General features: G+C 43.7%; 1 protein-coding gene across 1 annotated transcript in view; it reads left to right on the top strand.

The window, feature by feature from the left end:
- The window catches only part of PCNX2 (pecanex 2), a 292774-nt gene that overhangs the window by 59447 nt on the left and 210709 nt on the right, over window positions 1-22618 (top strand). Inside the window, exons 11-14 of the mRNA XM_029919353.1 lie at window positions 6039-6184; window positions 14044-14197; window positions 14284-14316; window positions 22211-22382. Of these exons, the coding sequence (XP_029775213.1) occupies window positions 6039-6184; window positions 14044-14197; window positions 14284-14316; window positions 22211-22382 (505 nt within the window). The remainder of the gene's footprint in view (window positions 1-6038; window positions 6185-14043; window positions 14198-14283; window positions 14317-22210; window positions 22383-22618) is intronic.

Here is a 22618-nt window from a genome sequence, read left to right as displayed (position 1 = left end):
CGGTGCGTCTTGTGCCTTCACACAAATCAGAGTCATGGAACTCCTTTTTCGTCTCCGTTGTGAGTCCTGCCCCCGCCAGTCCCATCATTGCTGATGCCCTCCAGGAACTCTGCCCCACACCCCCTCTCTCCACGCTCTCTCCAGCGTTACCCATCTTACATGCTCCCGTGGCTCACGTTTTGCTCACACCTAGACACAGAGATGTTTATGTTTGTCTGTGTCACCGTGCTCTCAGGGCTGGTTGGCTTGTCTGCTCCCCGGGAGGTGTTAAACCCCTGTAAGCTAGAAACTCTGCCTTGTTATCCTTTGAATTCTCAGCATATGTTACCTACAGCATCCGGCCTCTATCATCTGTACACTAAATATTTGTTGGATGAGAGAATGAATGATTGAAATGCTAAAATTTGAATTTGAAATTTGTACCAGAAAACAGGCTGAGAATAATTGCTATAATCTCCTAAAGCATTTAGCTCTGAGGTTCCCTGGTGTGTAAGGCAAAAAATGAAACTCCATGAAGCTTATTTCCTCATGAAGGAAGTTGTTGTGAGCAGATTTGTACCTTAGAACATGACTGTTTGGGGGAGATAGGCTCTTGAAAGAAGGAGTTAAGTTAAAAAGAGGTCCTGGGGGTCAAGCCCAAATCCAATATGGGTGGTTTCCATCTTTTTTTTTTTTAAGTTTACTTATTTATTTTGAGAGAGACAGAGCACACGAGTGAGAGCGGTGGTGCAGAGAGAGCTAGAGGGCGAGAGAATCCCAAGCAGGCTGCGTACCGCCAGCGCAGAGTCTGATGTGGGGCTCGAACCTATGGACCTTGAGATCATGACCTGAGCTGAAGTCAAGATCCAGAAGCTTAACTGACCAAGCTATCCAGGTGCCCCAGGCTGGTATCCTTCTCAGAAGAGAGGATCAAGATGCAGATACACTTGGAGGAGGAAAGACCACGTGATGACACAGAGAGAGGACGGCCATTAATTAGTAAGCAAAGGAGAGAGACCTCAGCAGAAAGCGATCCTCAATCACCAACTTCCAGTCTTCAGAGCATCTCTGTTGTCTCAGCTCCCCAGTCTGTGGCACTTTGTTACGGCCATACTAGCAAACGAACATAGTCAAATCGTTTTTTCTTTGCATTAATTTCTGAGATTCTTTTAAACAAGGATTTTTATTTAAGCAGCAACAAGTAGCACAATATGCCAGAATCTTTAATAACTTTTACAAAAGGTAGACGTAATCTTCGTGTGATTTTTTTTTATACTGACCTTCCCTAACAGTAAAGCCTGTATAATTTTAAACCCCAACTTCAGGACAGTATTTTTCTTATAATTCAGAAGAATGTTGTCATCTGTGCTGCCTTTGACCTGTTTATGCATCAGATGTGAATTCCCAGACCATAAAACAGTAAATTATGGTAACCCTGTGCACATATATCTTACTGGAACTTTTTGTCCATGGAGCATAAAGGAAAAGGATCCCTTTTGTTGGGGGAGGTTTACTGTAAAGTACAAATTCATTGTCATTAACAGAAGATGCTCTTCCTGCATGATGTCATGCAGTTTCCACTAAGCTGTCTCCCATGTTGGAATAGAATCTGGGACACAAACACCACTTCCAGTCTCCACTTTCCTGCGTTAGTGCAGCCAACCCGTTCTGTGTATGGCCATCCTCTATTCTGCCTTCATGATGGATCAACTGTCCCTTGCAGTGCCTTTTGCATTAATATTTTATAATCTGGATAACTTCATGTTCCATAGCTGAGTAGCAAATTAGCATCTGGGAACAAAGCCGTGGTAAAATGGGCCTCCTCGGAGAGCTTGCTCTGGTCTCCAGTGAAGCAGGTGCACTGCCCGTGTGCGTGCCAGGCACTTGATATCAATGACTTTCACTGAATTAAGAAAAAATCTGCCCGAGTATAACCTTCCACTTTATAAGTCAAGGAGAAATGTGTGTGACCTTTATAAAGCAGCTCTCCCTCCACAGCTGCCTTCTTTACTGTCCTCATCCCTTTCCTGGTCTCGGCCCTTCTTACCAGTCTCCTGTGTCCTATGTGAGTCAGCCTACAGGAAATTACAGGCTATCTTAAATCCTGTTTGGAAACGTACAGAGCCAAAGCAAACAAATAAATGTGCAGATTAGAATGATCCAGCACTTTCACTTCTGGGTATATATCCAAAAGAAGCAAAGCAGAGACTCAAAGAGATATTTCCACGCCCATGTTCATAGCAGCATTATTTGCAATAGCCAAGGGGGAAGGCAACCCAAGTGTCCATCAACAGATGAACACATAAATAACATGTGGTACCTCTTTACCATGGAATATTCAGCCTTAAAAAGGGAGGAAGTCTGACACAGGCTATAACATGGATGAACCTTGAGGACATTATACTAAATGAAATAAGCCAATCACAAAAGGACAAATACTGTTTGATTCCACTTACGGGAGGTACCGAGAGTAGTCAAAAACGTAGAGACAAAGTAGGAAGGTGGTTACCAGGGGCTGGGTGCAGAATGGAAAGTTAGTGTTTAATGGAGACAGAGTTTCCGTTTGGGAAGATGAAAAAGTTCTAGAGATCTGTTGTACAACAATATGGATGAAATTAATACTACTGAATGGTACACTTAAAAATGGTTAAGATGGTAAATTCTATGTGTGTGTGTGTGTGTTTAAGGACAATTGCAAAACAAAAACAATAACAAAAACAAAAAAGGTCAGAAATAGAAGATCTAGAGGGGCCTGGGGCATCCAGAGAAGGCTTACTGAAGCAATGACCAACAGCAAAGGAGATGGATGGGGGTGTGTCTTTAGTGGCCCCTGCACAGAGAACGGCAAACAGCACAATGTGGCAAGTCTAGCAGGAGCCTCTCCACTTAATCTGGCTCCAAGTAGCCACATCCTACTTTTAGGACTAACTGAACACACTCGGTCAACACCATCTCCACTACGGGGACTTCAGAGAAAACCGCCGGCCACAACCTTTGGCGTGGGTTTGCAGCCCTGCCTCACCCTGGATCACATGGATGAGCCAAGCGTCTCACACCAAGAGTTCAAGATGGTGCTAGGTTGGTATTGCATTCTCATGCCCAGCAATAACAAAGGTACATTTTAATCCTGGAGAACAGAGCTTTTGTATTGCTGTCAAAGAATTCATACAAATAAAGATCAAACGAAAATACTATTAAGTGAAAAGTTTTAAAACATATTAGAAAACATGCAACCATGAATAAGAGGCAGCAAAGTCAACAGAAAGCACAAACAGACTCTCAGTGGATTTAAAAATTTTAATGATTAGATTCAGAATATAGGTTAAGAATATTTCATATGTATAAAGAAATAAAAGAAGGGATTGCAAACGTAAGAAGCAAAAGGCCATATAATGACCAAGTGGATCTGAAAAAGCACTGGGTACTAGAAATGACCCATAATAAAAAAACTTTAAGGGGTTTAATGGGAGATTTGACACGTAAGATTTGAGAAAAATATTTACGTGTAGCACCAAGAGATGAAGAGGTAAATAGGAAAGAAGGTTAAGAAGCATGGAGGTCAGCGGCGCCTGGGTAGCTCAGTCAGGTAAGCATCTGACTCTGGATTTCAGCCCAGGTCATGATCTCACAGTTCGTGGGTTCGAGCCCCACGTCTGGCTCTGTGCTGACTGTGCAGAGCCTCTTTGGGATTCCTTCTCTCTCTCTCTCCCTTTCTCTCTGCCCCTCCCCTGCTCTCTCCTTCTCTCTCTCTCTCAAAATAAGTAAACAGACATTTAAAAAAAAGGAATTTATTAAAAAAAGAAAGAAGGAAAGAAGCATGGAAGTCAGGGCAAGAAGGTCTACTGTTCTCTTTGTCAAAGTTCCAGAGGAGATGAGGGGAAGAGCGACAGAGCAAATATAATTTAAAATTTAAAGTTTAAGATAACACAGATATAGGCATTAGTGCCCTGGCAAACTGATGAGGAAGGAACGTACATTTTAATAAATGGTGCTTTGACCATCATGTTCTTTATGGGAAAGAAGACAGACTCTTCTCTCATGTACTGAAACCTCTGGTAGACTCATTCATTAATAGACAAGTTCATTAATAATGAGGGAAATGCAAATTAGAATAAAACCGAAACGTTGTATATGCCAGATTAGCAGCAATTAAAAAGCACCCGATGCTATCAAATGTTGGTGCGGATGGGCAGCGACAGGGCGTGTGTCTGCTGTTGGTGGGGTGCAGACTGATAGAATCACTTGAGAAATCTTATGTTTTCCAAGGTGCTCTCTAGTAAGTGGAACATTTCCATATCCAGTAATTGCATTTGTGCGCTTTCTGGAAAAGTCCATTTGCTTTGTGGTACAGCTGAACATTTGTATTCTTAGCAATTCCATTCCTAAGTGTACGTTAGGTGTCTGTTCTAAAGAAATCCTTGTGCATATGTACCAGGAGACATTTCAAAAAACGTTCATAGCAATGTAATAGTAAAAAAAAAAATTAAAATAAAGACCCTAAATATCCAACAGTAAAGCAGATAAGTAAATTATGGCATGTCCATATAACACAATATTATTTGACTGTGGAAACAGATACGCAACAGATGTAAAACCGCGCAGGGACATAATGTGGGTGGGAGGGGAACAAAGACAAGTTGCAAAGGCTGTCATTTCATATCCACAAAGTTCAAAAACAGTATAGAAGTTGTGGGTGTAATACGCAGAGTAAAACATAGGAAAAGAAATGATAATGCAAAACTCAAGACAGTGGTGATCCCTGAAGGAAGAGGGAAGGAGAGGTGTCCGAGGGGTGGCCCACAGGGACCCTCTATGCTAGTGGTAATGCCCTTTTTGTTACGCTGGGTCATAGCCACACAGCTATTCACTGATTTGAGTTTTGTGAATTTTTTAAAATACCATATATACATTTAAAAGATACGTACTTGCATTGATTCAGTATTGAATGAAACTATTTTTAAAGCTCTTTTTTGGCTTATTTTTTATTTTTGAGAGATAGGGAGAATGAGTGGGGGGAGGGGCAGAGAGAGAGGGAGAAAGAATCCCAAGCAGGCTCTGCACTGTCAGCATGGAGCCCAATGTGTGGCTCGAACCCACAAACTGTGAGATCATGACCTGAGCTGAAACCAAGAGTCAGATACTTAACTGACTGAGCCACCCCAGTACGCCAGAAACTATTTTTAAAAAGCCTGGTACCCTAGGGGTGCCTGGATGACTCAGTCGGTTAAGCATCTGACTCGATTTCGTCTCAGGTCATAACCTCACGGTTTCTGGGATTTAGCCCCACGCCCGGCCCTGGCATGCATTCAGCATCTTCGAGGCAGTTGAATATCTAAGAGGTGTTTTCCTACAGGCAATAGGATGCCACGGACTGAGTCCACCATATTCTATTTTATTTTTCTATTCCCAACCTTGTGCCAGTTACTCATTAAGTACGTTAGACTTAAGTATGTTAGTCAATGAAGACTAATTATTTTTTTCAAAATTAAACTATTCTCCACAAGATTAGAGCCAACCAGAAATGAACTTGGGATTAAAACATTTTGAACCTGGAATTAATTTTTCCTTTGTTTCTAGTTTATTGGTTTAGATTTTTTCTATAGATACTTCCGTTTTTTCTTATATCAGGCCTCACCAACGACCTACAAAATTGGCAATGAAATCTTTTTACTCTCAGTAAAATTTAAATATTTATTCCAATGTTGCATTAAGTAACATACCTTTCAAAAATTAAGCCATTTAAGATGTTTAGTTGAATTCTGATCTTTTATGAGAATTATTTTCATGGCAGTTTCTTGGCTTTAATTAACAGCAGTGTTTTGATGGGAGTAGTATAAATTTAATGGTACGTTATAATGGAATGGAAGTGTGCTGGTAAGAAAGACCCTTTTTGTTGATCATTATCTTTCTCTTGAAGTACCCTGTTGTATGAGATAGGTTGGTTTACATTTCAGAATTTGACCATCTGCTTTCTATACTTTTTTATTATGAGGTCCGTTGATGACAATAACATGTCAGTATGAAACCCTTTCTCTGTTGTTTCTTTTGGTGTCTAACAGCATCTGAGTCAGGATCTGGAAGACTCGTCCTGTTCTTCGACACAAGGAAAATTTAACCGAGAGCAGTTTTACAAGTTTATCATTTTCCCTGGCAAGTGGATTAAAGTCTGGTATGATCGACTTACCTTGTTGGCGTTACTGGATCGGTAAGCCGCTGAGCATGCAAACGTACGGAGAAAAGACACAATGGGGGCATAACAGTGCACTCGCATGCTTATAAAAAAGAAATTGCCACTTGCTAAGTTCTCTGGAGCCTTTTCAAGATGTATACCTTTTGTGCTGCAAACCCGAAGGCGAAGCCGTGAGATCCTGACGCCTGGAGAAATTGTAATTTAGCAATTAGAAGAGGAGATCAGAGCACTGGGGAACACGGTTCAGCTTTAAGTCAGGTCTGGGGATGGTATTATGTGTTGGACTGCTCGCGGCTTGCCACATTCCGTAGGAGGGCTTGGGGTTCATGGGTAGTGTGGGGCCTGGCTGACTGGACGCGGGCAGGGGGAGGGGAGGGCAGATGAAGCCCCGTGATTTCTAGTTCTTCTCCCTGAGAGCTACGGCCACTGCTCACTCTTGTCTGAGATACACTAATTGGAACGTTATTCTTTCCTTTAAACGCTTTTACTCTTTCTCGTCTCTTCTTTCCAGTTTTTGCCAAGATGAAATGCAGGGTTGGAGATGCAGTCAGTGGGTGGGGCGGGAGAAGAGAGAAGGTGTAGTTAGTGAAGGCACGGTGGAGACGGGACCACGGTGGGGGCGTCCCATGTCCTTCCCCACCCCTGACCTCACGATATACAAAGGACGGGATTTCCATCTTCAGGGGCAGTGCAGTTCTCATGCGAGTGTTGGTTTGAAAATTCAAGATGCCTTGAGGCACCTGGGTGGCTCACTCGTTCAGCGTTTGACTTTGGCTCAGATCATGATCTCATAGTTTGTGAGTTCGAGCCCTGCATCAGGCTGTCTGCTGTCCATGCAGCGCCGCCTGGGATCCTCTGCCCCCTTCTCTCAGCTGCTCCACTGCTCTCTCTCTCTTTCTCTCTCTCTCTCAAAAAGAAATAAAAATGAAAAAAAAATCGAAGATGCTTTACTGACACTGTCATCAGTAAATGTGGAGTTTCACAGTCAAATGCCAGCCAGTGGGGCAGTGGGAGAGCTGACTGCCTGCCTTCCTGTGGCTGGTCCTGCAGTGACTACTTGTTATAGTAATGCCTTAAGTGGTGTGATCACATACTAAAAAACTACAGGCATGCAAAATAACAACAGTTAATTTCAGGACCCACAAGTCAGGGAAAAGAGTTACAATGGTTTTTCTAACAACACTATGTCGCCCCAGGGGCACACACTTAAGTTTCGAACATAACTGGAATCCTCCAAAATAATACATCCTGTTAGATGAGGCAGTTTTGCATCCTTTTTTGAAATAATAATTTTGTTTACTGTTTAAAAGGAATTCCTGAAAGCTGGACTAGCTTGTGTTAGCCCTTCATGTTAAAAACAAATGTTTCTGTAGATTTCTAGGTGTGTTATTTAAATGCACTCAGTGGCAACAGATCAACTGAAAATCTAATTAAGGTCTAGAAGAGAATGAGGAAGAAGATTATCATGGTTTTAAAAAGTTTATAGATATTTTATAGTTTTAATTGTTTCTGCTGCAGTGGGTTTGGATTCAGTGTTCAGGGCTGTGTGGAGAGAGCATTATTTCTTTACACCCTGTCGCTCAGCTGGTGCGGGAAACCCCTGGGGATCAAACCTGGTGTCAACCAATTACTAGGGGTGTGACCTAAGGATGCTGTGAAACCTCCCTGTACCTCAGCTTCCTGTCTGTTTTATGGGGATCCTCTATATGCTGGGGGATTATGAGGTTTAAATCAAATTAGCCATGGGAAGTATCCTTTAAATAATTGTTGCTATTACTGTTATTATGACCTGAAATGTGGCCCAGAAAGAAGAAAAATAAATTTAAAAAAATTAGGGTAGCCCAAGTAGATGTTGTCAAGTCCAGACACTAACATTTAGGCCCTTAGATCACCCTGTTTTCAGAGCCCCATATAAGCCTCCTTTCGGGCATCTCCCAGCACATGTGGGGATCTGGCTTTCCAGGTCACGGTCAGTCAAAAGGGGAGATGAGATGATGTGAGCCCCTAGCTGACAGCAAGGACAGAGCAAGAAAAGCCCAAACACTAGCCTAGAAAAACAGCGGCTTGGGACCTTTGCAGGGAGAGTGTATTCCCCAAACAGGACTGTGGATCAGAGTCACCTGGGAGCTTCGTGACACGACAGATTCCAGGAGTGAAAAGTCACCACCTCAGTGTGGCCCTGAGTATGGTGTAGGGCTGTATTATGGTATCCCTCGCCAGCTCACCTTCGTTAGGACAGTTATGATCTGAGAGGTCTGTTTAAGAAATCAGGAACTTACACAATACATTTTACATTTTTTACAATGATTGTAAAACTCCAAAAGGCATAAGTAAATTACCTTTTGATATTCATTGGGGGACATTACATTTAAAGTCCCCCCATGGATTAATGAATTGCCCAATTAAAGTTTATAAAGAGGCTATGCATGATAAAAAGCAAACTGTAAGGGTTGGGCAGTAAGTAGAAGAAATTGGTGAATTAAAAGCACTGAAATGGAGCTGATCATTGCTGTAAACTCCCATAGCTTCAGGCCTCTGCTTGATCATTTTCAACTTTACTCTGGAACTCAGGCTGATCTTCCTTGAAAATATGTCCTTATTCTCTGACTTTACCTTCATGGTTCTTATAATTGCAGCATCTTTTGTTTGCTTTCAGTTTGGCATTCATTCTACTCAGGTGTTTTTGGACTTATCCTTAACCTCCTGTATTTTCTCTTACATATTTTTTATTCTGCTATTACCCCATCTTGCAAAACACATAGGTTTTATTTTCATTTCTCTAGTTTGCCATCTAAAATAAAATAAAAAGCTGCCTATCTGGGCATCGTTTTATTCATTTATTCATTCACCCAACAATTTCAGTAAAAGGAAAAACCACCCTAACCCCAGGCACCTGCTCCATGTGAAGCTCTGCACTGGGCACAGAACAGAGCAGTGAGTGGAGCAGGCACGGCCCCTACCCTCACGGGGCTTGTATTCTGCACGCGACAGGCTGCAATAGCAGAGTGGAGGAGGTGCCATGAAAGACACACATAAAGGCCTGAGGTAGAGGAAGCTGGGGGACAAGGGACACGAGTCAGAACAAGTGGTTGCAGAAGTCTCTCCAGAGGAGGACACATGCAAACTGAGTTAGAAATAAGGCAAGGTGTCAGCCCCATTGCGGGGGAGGGAATAGAGGGAGAACCATTCATGTTCCTCAAATGATCTCATTGTCATCATCACCATCTTGAGAACACGCTTTCATCTCTCCCATCCTTAAAAGTCCTCTTGGCACACTTTCCCGCCAGCCGCCGTCCGGTATTTCTATGCTCTCTTTCAGCAAAACTCTATGAAGACCTGCCTGTGCCTGTTTGCCATCTCTTTTCTCTCATTTTCTTGTAAACCCATTATATTTGCTCTCTGGACTCCAACACTCCCCTTGTCAAGGTCACCATTGACCTCGCTGGTCAGTCTTCATTTTACTGGACCCATTTGTAGCCTTTGACAGAGTCAGTCCTCCTCCTTGGTATGCTTTCCTCGCTTGGCTTCAAGGACCCAAACCTCTCTTGGTTTTCCTCCTGCCTAGCTGGTTACTGCTTCACAGGACAGTCACCCATGCAGGTGACCTCTGCCTCCTGACCCCTTGATGCTGGGTGCTACATGGTCCTTGGTCTCCTTTCTTTCTCGTTCTACACTCTTTTCTTTAGTGATTGCATTTAGTCTCATGACTTTAAATACTGCCGAGGTGCCAGGGACTAAGATTTCTATCTCACTTGGGCCTGTCTCCTGAATTGCAGACTTGTTTATCTATCTACCAGCCTTGCGTCTTCTTTTCTTTTACACCCACATTCAGCCTCTAATAGAGAATTATGTTCACTGTTTCTCCAGATACATCTATGGTGTCTTCCTACCTTTAATGTGACCGCCGTCGTCTGAGTACCCTCACCTCTCATTAGGGTCACTGCAATAGCATCTCCTGCCGCCACCTGTTCTCCCTGTACACTATTCTTATTTTTTTAAGCTTATTTATCTATTTGGAGAGAGATGGAGCAGAAGAGGGGGCAAAGAGAAGGGAGAGAGAGAATCCCAAGAAGGCTTTGCACTATCAGCACAGAGCCTGATTGGGGCTCAGTCTCAAAAACCATGAGATCGTGACCTGAGTCAAAATCAAGAGTCAGACGCTTAACCAACAGAACCATCCAGGCGCCCCCGCCCTGTACAATATTGTAACACACTGTTCTGCTGACCACTTTGTGGTGCCCCCCATTTCACTCATGAATGAAGGCCAAAGTGCTCGGAATGCCTCAGAGCCCCCACGATCTAGCCACTGCTTCGCCCTCTGACCTCCGGCCCCGCTACTGCCATGGGCCCCTTTTCACCCACACTGGCCTTCCTGCCGCTCCTCACCGAGCCAGGCGCTCCTACAGCCTTAAGGCCTCTGCGTCTTCTGTTCCCTCTGCTCTCCTCTCACATATCTGCGTGGCCGACCAACCCCCTCACCTTTCAAGTAGCATCTCTCTGTGGGGCTTAGTCTGACCTTCCTGCTTAAAATTACAGCGATTCCCTACCCACACACCCATAATTATTTTCACTTTGTTCTAATCATTTTTTGATTGCACAAATCATCCTCAAAGGCTATTTAATATCCTTATGTTGTGTGCATATTACTTATTTCATGCCACGGCCCTGTGGAAGGAAAGGTCCAGAAGTTTTGCTCACTGATGTATTTATCTCAAGCCTCCCAAGCAGCGCTGAGCACTCTTGCGTCACCAAACAAATAACCCCCCTTGCAAACCAGCTCCCCTTCCCCACTTCTGCCATTGACGCTGCCCTGATCCTTTCTTCCCCAGATCAAACTCTTGAGAACAATTCTTTCTTCTTTCAGCCAGCCTTTCTCTGTACACAATCCATTCAAGCCCTTTCTGCCCTGCTCTGTGCTGTGTCTTGAAGTCGCATTGCATTTCCGGTTTCCCAGCCTTGCCGGCCTCCCCGGCCCTGTTACTTCTCCCTTGGAGTCTTGTTTATCCTCACTCTGCAGGTTCCCCTCCAGTGCCTCTTGTCAGCCTCTGCCAGATAAATCTTTCTGACTTACCTGCACTGCCTTAATCACAACACTCCTTGCCCAGTGAGCAAACTTTTTAACCTGATATTGAAACATAGATGCATAAGAAGCCATGAGAGTGGAGTCATGGGGTACTGGGGCAGAGGAATGGAGAAGAAATTGGGGGGGATATTTTTCAAGAACATTCTTTTTCCCCCTAAAGTAGATAAATGTCTGTTCATTTAATTGAAATTTTTGATTTAAAAAAAGTTTCCTAAGCCTTCAAATATCTTTAAGTATACACTGAAATGTTATGAGCACACTAAGAAATATATAATGGACTTTGTGAACCTGAACTAACAAAATATACTCAGCTCCGTAAAAAGCACATAGTGGGAAACCAAAATAAAAATCCCGTAAATTTCCCTTTCCACCAAATATACTTTTGGTCCCCCTAGTTTTTTTTCTTTTAACTTTCAACCAGAGCATGATAATATTGGAGATCTTCACATTTCTATGCATCTTGTTTCTATACAACTCTAATTGCCTGATTAAAAAAGAAGCAAAAGGTGTGAACAAACACCTCACCAAAGGAGATACACAGGTAGCAAATAAGCACATACAATGATAGTTCACGTTGTATGTCACTGAGGGACTGCAGAGGCAAAAAACAGTGAGATGCACTACATACCTATTACCATGGCCAAATCCAAAGGACAGACCACACCGAGTGAAGGTGAGGATGTGGAGCAGCAGGAATTCCCATTCATTGTTAGAGGGAATCTATGGCCTTGCCATTTTGAAAGATAACTTGGTGGTCTCTTGCAAAACTGAACATGTTCTTACTGTGGGACCCAGCAGTCATGTTCCTTGGTGCAAACGAGTTGAAGTTTCAGTTAACACAAAAACCCGCATATGGATGTTTATAGGAGATTTATTCATAGTTGCCCAAACTTAGAAACAACCAAGATGTTCTTTAATAGGTGAATGGGTAAACTGTGGTACATCCATATACCACATACTAAAATCTTAGTCAGTGACAAAAAGAAATGAGCTATCAAGCCATATAAAGACATGAAGGAAGCTGGAATGCATCTTACTAAGTAAGAGAAACTGAGCTGAAAAGGCTACCTGCTGTATGATTCCAACTATATGACATTCTGGAAAGGAAAATCTATGGAGATAGTAAAAAGATCGATCAGTGATGATCAGAAGTTGGGAGAAAGGAGGGTAAATAGGCAGAAAAGGGTTCTTAGGGCAGTAAAAAAAAGTCTACATGATACTGTAATGGTGGATACATTTCACTACACATTTGTCCAAACCCACAGAATGTATGACACCAAGAATGAACCAAAATGTAGACTATGGACTTTGGTTGATAATGATGTGTCAGTGTTGGTTGGTCAATGGTAACAAAGGTACCACTCAGGTGGGGGGTGTTGATGGGGGGAGCAGGGGTGGGTGTGTCTGTGCATTTACAATGTGGGACTATGCGAGAACTCTTTGTACTTTCCCTCAATTTTGCTGTGAATCTGAAACTGCTTTTACAAAATAAGGGATATTAATTTGAAAAAACACAGGAGTGACTGCTTGCAAGGAATGCAGTAGACAGTTGTCTCTTTCTGAAAATCATTTAATGGGAGAAACCAGTATGTACATGAGTGATAACTGGCAAGGTAAAAAAAAATATGCTCAGCATTCTTGGGGTGCCTGGGTGGCTCAGTCAATTAAGCATCCGACTCTTGATTTTGGTTCAAGTCATGATCTCGTGGTTCGTGAGTTCAGTCCCCATGTTGGGCTCTGTACTGAGCATGGAGCCTGCTTAAGATTTGCTCTCTCCCTCTCTGTCTGCCCCTCTCCCCCACTCATGCTCTTTCTCTCTTTCAAAATAAATAAACTTTAAAAAAAATATGTTCGGCATTCTTGGGAATGACCCATCTGAGCTCCTGATCTTGTGGTCTATACCATCCTCCCTCACTCCATTTCAGCCTCTTTTGCCCATTGCTGTGGCCTGCATGGAAAGTCTCCTCCCATAGAAGCCTTTCACCTCTAAAGCATAGTGCCAGCCTCTGATCGTCTTCAAACGTTGCCAGTACGTCTTCAGACGTATGCCAAGCCATACCAAGCACTTGGACTTGTTTGCTTTCTTCTGTCTAGCGGCTTCCTCTGTCCTTTTTGCCTCTCCTTCTTCGCCTCCAGGATCCAAACTTCATCCCCGTGTCTCCTAAAGCTCCCTTGTCTACCTTCACACCCGGTGACAGCACGCCCGCCTCCAATGAGCCCCCCTCAGCCTCTCACACCTCTTATACAAAGGTCTCTCAAGAGAACACCACGCAATGAGAGCGTGGCCAGGATTCACCCCAGTCAGACCCTCTGCACATCAGCTCTCCAAGGTTTGCTCTCCTGCTCCCAAAACTGGGAAGCAGATTATTGCTGAAGAGGTTGTATCTGGAAGGGGTTTCCAGCTTCCGCCAGGTGTTAATGCACCTCCCCAGACCCCCTTAAAGGAACCAACACAGCTCTTTGCCTGAAATGCATTTCACTGCTGTAGGTGGAATAGTTAATGGTTCTCCCCCCAGGAAACCCAGTTTAGTGATCAAGAAGACTCAATGGAATTATATTTCATTTCTTTCAAGCACAGAAGTCTGGGATGAAAATAGGGATTTTGCTTATAAAGTACAAGAATAATGAAAGAGACACCTGACAATGCTGTTACCACATACAAAGCCCGGCTTCAAAAGCTTTCACAGCCAGCGATTCGGCTGTGGTTGTCGGTCATTTTAGAAGTGTTCAGGGATTATCTTTTGAAACAGACTCACCTTTTACTTCCTTGGCTCTTATTTCTTTTCCCCAGGACTGAAGATGTCAAGGAAAATGTGCTGGCAGTTTTACTCATCGTCCTGGTTTCCCTACTCGGATTTCTGACCTTGAACCAAGGCTTTTGCAAAGACATGTGGGTGCTCCTCTTCTGCCTTGTCATGGCCAGCTGCCAGTATTCCCTGTTAAAGGCAAGACCTCATCTAATTCTTACCATCACTAGTGTACCCTTGAAATCATGAGATGATGACACAGACACTTCTGATTTGTGTTCTAGAGCGTTCAGCCTGACCCCGCCTCGCCAATCCACGTAAGTTTCGCGTAACAGGCAAGTAGCTTGTCCCGTCTGCTTGCGTTGAAGAGAGGGGAACAGAGTGTTCAAGGGGCAAAATACACGTCAGTGTGCATCTACTGAGTATATAAATAGAAATATGAATGCATGGTTGCCAATTTCCGGCTCGATCTGAGAGCGTGGTGTGAGTGGCAGTGGTGGGGGGAGTACAGGGTGAGGAGGGTCTTGCCCATCCCTCTGGACTCATGTCGGAGCGGACATGCAGCCCTGTGGGGGAAGGCCAGGCTCTGCAGTCAGACCTTCGGCTTCCTGGTTCCTCCACTTGAACGTGGGACTCTGAAGAAGATCTGTGTACTTGCCATGCCTCTGTTTCTCTGCATGCAAATGAGGATGATAAAAATGCCTGTAGGGATTAAATAATCTATTTAAATTCCTTAAACCGGTGCCTGGAACATAGACATTGCTTAGTAGGTGGGAGATATTATTGGTCATTTCAGTTGTGTAAGCACAAACCATTATTCTCTTTACATGAAGCTGATCTCCTCCTAGTCCTCATTTTCAAGAGTATTGTTATCTTCCCCCACATAATGTTGGGCTAATTTAGAACTGAGACGCTGGGTTCACCACTCCTGACCTGTGGGCTCCGGCATCCTTCCATGAGCTCTGAATCACACATGGCTTCCTTTCACCCAGCTGCCCTTCCCTTACGGGGTGCTAAGAGGGTCTGGCAGGTACCCTGGCTGCCACATGCCTTTGCCCTATGCCCTGCCTGGCAGATCCCTCAGCTCTTCAAGGGCTTTCCCTCCTTTGTTAGAGTGAGCCGTGGGCCCCCAGGAAACCAGAGAAAGGAAGCTTGATCTGCCCTCCAACGTGCTTTTACAAAATTCATATCCAAGATTTAGGACTGCTTTTAAATCTGTGATAGCTCATGTTTAGCTCATAGTAATTAAGAAAAGCTTATAATTGGACGATCACATGGCACACATTGCTATCTTGTTAAATTCCTCTGTTCCCTGTAATTGGTTTACATATAATACATCTTCTTTTTATTCCAGAGTCTGAATGTCAAGATGAGTAGAAGCAGCATAATTAGGGTATTAAGATGTATTGTTGTGATTATCGTCAGAAATCTGGGTTAGGTAGTGTGAGCGGAGATGCGGGGCCCTGAAATCTTTTGTTCGAGCCCGCCCCAGATGCCACATCTCCCCCTTCTGCTTCAGCAAATAAAGCCTCCTTTCTAGTAATGGCACTTTAGTGTCACTGTTTTCCTGGGTGACTTGGGGGAGGGGTGTGATATGCCACTAAATATTCATTTCCCACATGTACCTTCAGCAGTAATGCACAACATGCTAGTAAAGGTGGATGGCGAGTACAGCTGCCCAGGCTCCACGGGTTGTCATGTCTGTTAGCAGCAGCCCTCTGTCACCGCCCCAAGTTGGAGTTACATTGTCTCTGTTGGTCCAGCTCCTCCAGGACTCAGTCAAGTAGCTGTTCCTTTCTCTGAGCAAGCACCTCACAGGGAGAGAGTTACGAAGTGACTTCTCTTACTGTCCTAACAAGACGTAGCCAGACTCGGGTTTATTCATTCGAGTACACAGGTTTCTAAGTAGATTAGTCTCTGATTTGATTTGGCTTTTTTTTTTTTTTTTTAACAGTTCTGGTGGTGAGAGAAAATACAGTAGCTGCAAAATGTTTCCTCTTGCAAACTGACTGAACCATGTGGGCATTTAGAAGGGGGGTTCGTTATGTCTCCTGTTTATAAATGTGGAGGCCTCAGTCAGGAGGGGGTCGGGGGAGCAAACCAAGGCTGGGCGCAGATGGCTCTCAAGCCGGCCGCCACCGATGTCAGCCCCGGTCATAAGGGGAACCAAAGTACTTTCAGAAACAATGTTGTTTTGTACATTGTGTATGGGGGGAGGGGCTATTAACAAATTCAGGCGAGTCTTGCCCTGAGAGTGATTGACTGACTTCTTTTTTGTTTCCTTCTGGAGCACACAGGTGGCAGATTTTGAGCAAGTTGTTACAATCAGAAAATAGCAAAATAGAAGTCACAGTTTTGCATCACACTGTATATTTCATATATAAATGCAGAATTAATGACGTGCTAATAGATACGGTACAATAGGCTCTGGGCCCGAAAGAGATGTGTCTGGTTAGAAAAGCAAACAGGTCCAGGAGAGCTTAAAAAATGATGGTTCAGGTGGATCCTGGCAGCATCTGAGCACCAGAGTGACTGGCAGTAAAGCAGTGGACGGACGATGAGGCTTTAACTGACTTTCACAGTTGTGTACACAGGACTAACCAACAGTAACCACTGATCAGCCGGGAAGCAAAATTCAGTAGGATACGTAAGAGGCAGCAAATCCTGGCATCTCCTGCACAGAGCCAGACTCGGGTGCCTTCCTCAGCACCTGCAGGGACCCTGAGTTGGTGTGGCTGAGGCAGCCCCTGGGAATTTGCATTTACTGCCCTCCTTCCCCCCCCCCCCGTGATGATGGTGGATGATGGTGGTGGTGATCTCCAATGATACATGAGAAACGCTGGAGTGACACGCAGGTTTAGGGATTTGAATCTGGCCTGACTGTGTACACGCTGTGAGGTCGTAGGCAGGTTAGTTCTCTCTGCATCTTAGGTTTTTCATCTGTGAGAGAGGAAGTAAATGAAAGAGGATTGTAGGGGGGTTGAACAAGGTAAGGTACTCACGTGCTCAGCGCAGGATCAGGTACTGTGGTACTTGACAAATCTTAGCAACCTTTTTGTGGGTAAACTATGCATACGAGAAACCTCGGTTGGATTTGGTAAAGGGTAGATTGGACAATATGTGTAATAAAGACGAGATTGGACAATGTATGTCCTGAGCCCAGTGCAGACCTCGAATATACTAAGTCCTCTGTAAGCATTTCTTCCCCTTTCTCCTTCCCCGCTGTGTATTTATCTTGTTTCCTTGCTCATGGTACAAACTCAAAGGGCAAGGGCTGTATCTTGCTATGTGTTCTGCTCCATGAACGATGACGACTGTGCAGCGAAGGCGTTTGGTACCGCTTCCTGAGTCACCGGCAATGGTTTTCGTAAATATACTTCTGAGCATCTGGGAAGATAGTGCAGAGTTCCCACACCCCCCACACGTCTCCCTACTTACTGACCTCTGGTATCAGTATGCCACGTTTGTCCCAATAATGATACATGATTAGTAACAGAAGTCCATATTTTACATGGGTTGCCTTAGTTTTAACCTCGTGCTTTTTCTGTTCGAGGAGCTCATCTAGAATACCACATTTAGTTATCATGACAGCTTCTCGGACTTTCCTTATTTTTTGATGAACTTGACACTTTTGGTTAGCGGTTTTGTAGACTGCCCCTCAGTCGGGATTTATCTGATGTCTATCTTATGATTAGACTGGGGTTCTAGGATTTTGGGAGCAAGACCATAGAGAAGAAAAGCCATTTTCAACACATCATGTTGAGGACACGTACTGTCTACATGACTTACCACTGTCACTGTTGACCTTGACACCTAGGCGGGGTAGTGTTTATCAGAGGAACGATCTGAATGACCTATAAAAATTGTTCTCAGTCCTCAGTCTTAGAAATAAGATGGTCAGCTGAGTCTTAGTGGCTGTTGATTGAAAGGTAAATTAGATTTATCTCTTTAGTTGTTCTTTACATCATGAGCCACTCCAATTTGCCTTCTTTGATTTCTTTTATCCTGAATTCCTGCCATGAAATCAGGGCAGAACTTAGGTGATCACCCTTCCCTCTGTCTTTCACTGTCATTGAGGGAAATGCTGAGGTAGTGGGACACTGTAAAACAGAAGGCGGCAGAATGGATGGCACGTTGGGCATCATTTGATGTTCGTTTCACTGCCGCCTTGGTTGGACAACTGCGTTGACCCATTTGTCAAGATTCACAGACTTGAAAGCTAAAAAGTTGGCCCCGAAATATATCATTCTGTGAAATTAAATTATAAACTAAGCTTACAGAAACTCATTTGCCTGTATCTTTTCAATTTTTAAAATAACGTGTCAAATTTCTACCATATTTAGGCTCCAGTAGCATTTTATTTTATTATTTGTTTTATTTTTAGAGAGCGAGAGAAAGGGAGCAGGGAGGGGCAGAGCGAGAGAGAGAATCCTAAGCAGGCTCCACCCTCAGCGTTTGAAGCTGGGCTTGATCCCACAACCCTGGGATCCTGACCTTAGCTGAAACCAAGAGTTGGACACTCAACTGACTGAGCCACCCTGGCGCTCCTGAAGTAGCATTTTAATAGTCAACTGTTGGGAATTATTGGACCTTTTGGTTGCTGCTTATCACTTATACTGCATTCTCTCAAGTGCTTTGGATTCTCATATGTACCCCCATTGTGCGTCACACAAAACTTACTGGGTCTGGTTTTACTGGGGCTCAGCTGATTATAGGACAGTGAGTGCCCGCTCCCCACTGAAGTGTATAGTTAAAAATGCTCAGGCCCACTGAATTGCTAGTGCTAATGTAAAAAAGAACTCATCACCACACACGAAGAGATATCTGAGTAAACACACTGGTACCATATTAGCAAACCATGAAACAGCCAACTCGTAATTTAATGATAGGGGTTCATATTGGTGAACAGTGCCCCAGAGGGGTGGATGGAGCATGCTGTTCATGTTCTGCATTAATCATTTCCACCTTCTAGAGTTCAATCTTTTAAAAATATACATATATACATAGATATACATAGTTTATTGTCAAGTTGGCTAACACAGTGTGTACAGTGTGCTCTAGGCTTCAGGAGTAGATTCCCATGACTCATTGCTTATATACAACACCCAGTGCTCCTTCCAACAAGTGCCTGCCTCAGTCCCCAGCACCCATTTTCCCCTCTCACTGCCCCCCCCATCAACCTCAGTTTATTCTCTGTATTTAAGAGCCTCTTAGAGTTTGCCTCCCTCTCTGTTTGAAACTATTCCCTTCCCTTCCCCTGTGGTCTTCTGTTAAGTTTGTCAAGTTCCACATATGAGTGAAAACCTATGATGTCTGTCTTTCTCGGACAGACTAATTTCACTCAGCATAATACCCTCCAGTTCCATCCACGTTGCTGCAAATGCAGGATTTCATTCTTTCTCATTGCCAAGTAGTATTCCATTGTACATATAAACCACATCTTCTTTAGTCATTTATCAGTTGATGGACATTTGGGCTGAACACCCCAGAACTATTACTCATGCTTTTCCTCATGCTCTCCATACCTTTGCTTCACCTGAGTGATGTTCACATTGTATGTTTCAAGGATGGCGAGTATGAGTGAAATTTAGTGACATCGGGTGGCATCCTTGGGCCTGGAGGGGCCCAGTGCACAATGGACTCCTCTGCCCACTTGCTCTGCCACCCTGCTTTCTGTCTGGGAAGCCAGGGGCAAATTTCTTAATTTCACAAAAAATTATTATTAAAGCTTATGCCTCAGTTTTCCCTTGGCAAAATGAGAGTAATAAGTACTTCCTCGCATGTCCCGAGGACCAGCCATGTGGGTGGAACGGTGGCTGGGGCACAGGAAAGACAGACAGGTGTTAGCTCTTGGCACCCAGGTCCCTGAATGTGGCCAGACGAGAACGTGTGCAGACTCCGTAGGTGTGAAGGGGTCCTGCCCTGTGGACTGAGGGTGCAGAGAGCCCGGGGCCGGCCCCCGCAGCCAGCTGAGGTGGGGTGGTGGCAGTGTGACCTGGCTGTTGACAGCCCTGATTTACTCACCACCGAGGCCCAGCTGGGCCCCAGCTTCTCTGATACCCGTCTTCCCTTACAGTAAACAGCTTTCCTGTTTTTCTTAACAAGTGTGGAGCCTTTGACCAGCCCCGCTATCTTGCAATGGGGTTGATTCTAAAGGCCGTGTCCCCTTAGCCACGTGCGCCATGACTCCAGAGGCGGGCTCACCGGAGGCGTTGATTCTCTCCCTTCACCCTGCTAGAAGCTGCGATGTGAACCAGCAGGGGCCAGACCTTGTACACGTGGGGGGGCGGGGCTGGTGGGAAATCAGACGCATGCGCAGACAGCCTCCAGGATGCCCCACAGCTGATGAGCTGATGTCCAGGGCATTTTAATGTGAAACCACCTGGGAAATAGTTGGAGAAATTGTGGGAAAAAAAAACAAAAAACACTCATCAGACTTGACCTGGAAGAAGCTAGTAGGATTTTTTCTTTTGAAAAAAAGAAAAAGCAATCCTCAGGGGACCTGATGATTGATTCGTATGGGAAAGAAGGAATTGGAGAGCAAAGGAATTTTATTAGAAGATGTTCTTAGGAATGAAGGGAAATAAAAGTGATGTCTGTGCCACCTGTTGGGGTCATGCTTAGAATGGTCTGGGGACCCAAAACATGCAGTGAGGATGATGAGGGCAGGCTCTTTGGGAGAGCCTTACGTTTTGTCTCAGAAATTACAGTTACAAGGAAGCACTCCTCTGCCCATTAATAAAGTTTGACTTGGCAGATTTAAGATGATATACAGACTTGTTCAAGGCCAGACGTTCAATTCCTAGAAAATGTATTTTTAAACCTTTTAGGAAAAGGAAGAATCAGGACAAGTGGGAGGTAGCTCTTTAATTATATCTCCTATATGGTGTCACTTTGAGGAATGCCTTGCGTGTTTGTATACTAAGTCTATCTGTAGCAACCAAAATTATTTTGCTTTTCACTTGATGAGAAATGCATTACAATCTCACTTATGCTTTAGTTTAGATTTTTTTTGATACAGGAAAAGTATTCCCATACCCATTAATCTATGACCCAGTTGGATTCAAAAGGAAATTTCATAAGAGTACAAATATTCCTTCAAGACTGAGTCTGGACTCGGGGCCAGACATAGCCAGCCCCCATGGACAGCCTGTGTTTTCCCTTCTATTAAAAGATGGTCTCAGAATAGGGCCATCTCTATGATAGAAGCTGTGGTGATTTAAATTGCATTTCTAAATATAACACGTTCAAGGCAGTGACTTTAAAAATTCACATCCAAAGCCATATCACTTTAATCTTTACTTTTTATACCCAGAGTAGTTCATGAATTGCAAAGAATATTCTCCCCCGAATTCATTTTTGTTGGTGTTTTGAGCCTTATGAATTGTGCACTGATTTGTGACATGTAAATTCTTCATCGGCTTTTGCTCTGGAAAGTTTGGTGTTCTATCTTTTCCAAAGTTTTTCTATCTATTCAAGGAGGAGTAAAAAAACATGTTTCTACTTCTTCTCATACTAATATTTTGAGGGCTAAGATGAGATCCGTTAAGCTTTTGGTCCTCCTCAAGGGAAAATGTATATAAATGGTGAGTTTTTAGGAATTGGATTATTCTCCTGTGTTACACGAAGACATTTAATGCAACCTCTGTGGGTATAACTTTGCACCTGTATTGTTTTGCTTTTTTTTTTTTTTCCATAATATTTTATTGTCAAATTGTTTTCCATACAACACCCAGTGCTCTTCCCCTCAAGTGCCCACCACCATGTTTTGCTTTTTAAGACAAGGAAATCAAAGCCCACCACTTAAAACTCTATTTCTTAATAATAGTGGGGCTCAAGTTAGACCGTGTAGAGCAAATAATGGCTTATATTAGTTTTGCATCTGAAATGAACAGTGAAGATGGAAGTTTCACTGTTAGGGAAGCACTGATTAGATCTAGAATGTAGCTAAGGATGGTAATTAAATTTTCAGCTAAATCTTGTTGAGTCTAAGAGGCATTACATTCTTTTTGATCTTCTTCTTAATTGTCAGAACAAGTGTCAATGTTTTTTTTTCTTTTTCTGGGATTTTGTGTATATGAATTATGCTGGGAGAGGGGGAGAATGTTTTATGGTAAAAGTTATATGATATGATATAAATGACCAACTATGAGGTTTTTTTCATTTAATCAAAATAATAGGTACCATTCAGAAATTGTGTTTGTTTTCTAGGGACACAACCAAATCATAACATATAGCAGACCAATCTATTTTTGTGTGCTGTGTGGCCTTATTTTGCTTCTTGATACAGGGGCCAAAGCCCGGCACCCTCCCACTTACGTTGTCTATGGCCTGAAGCTCTTCTCTCCAAGGTCCCTCCAGTCAGCTAGGGACCTTCTAATAGGTGAGTGAATTTGGGGGTTGTGGGGTGACCCGGCCCGCAGGTCCGTCAACGCAGGTCCTGAGGGAGGGAGTGAGAATTGGGGGGTAGGGGGCACAGAGAATGGAGGCAAGACAAAGTTTCTGATCAAGCCTCAGTTTATTGAGAAAACACAAGCATCTTATAAAGAGCAGAAAGCACAGGTCAGTTGCTAAGAAACAGGGTCACGTGAAGGGGCTAGGGTAAAGAAAAAAAAAACA

Source organism: Suricata suricatta, chromosome 2 (assembly GCF_006229205.1).
Source record: "Suricata suricatta isolate VVHF042 chromosome 2, meerkat_22Aug2017_6uvM2_HiC, whole genome shotgun sequence".
NCBI lineage: Eukaryota > Metazoa > Chordata > Mammalia > Carnivora > Herpestidae > Suricata > Suricata suricatta.
The sequence above is the reverse complement of the archived record's forward strand: the minus strand, read 5'-3'. Positions and strand labels throughout refer to the sequence as shown.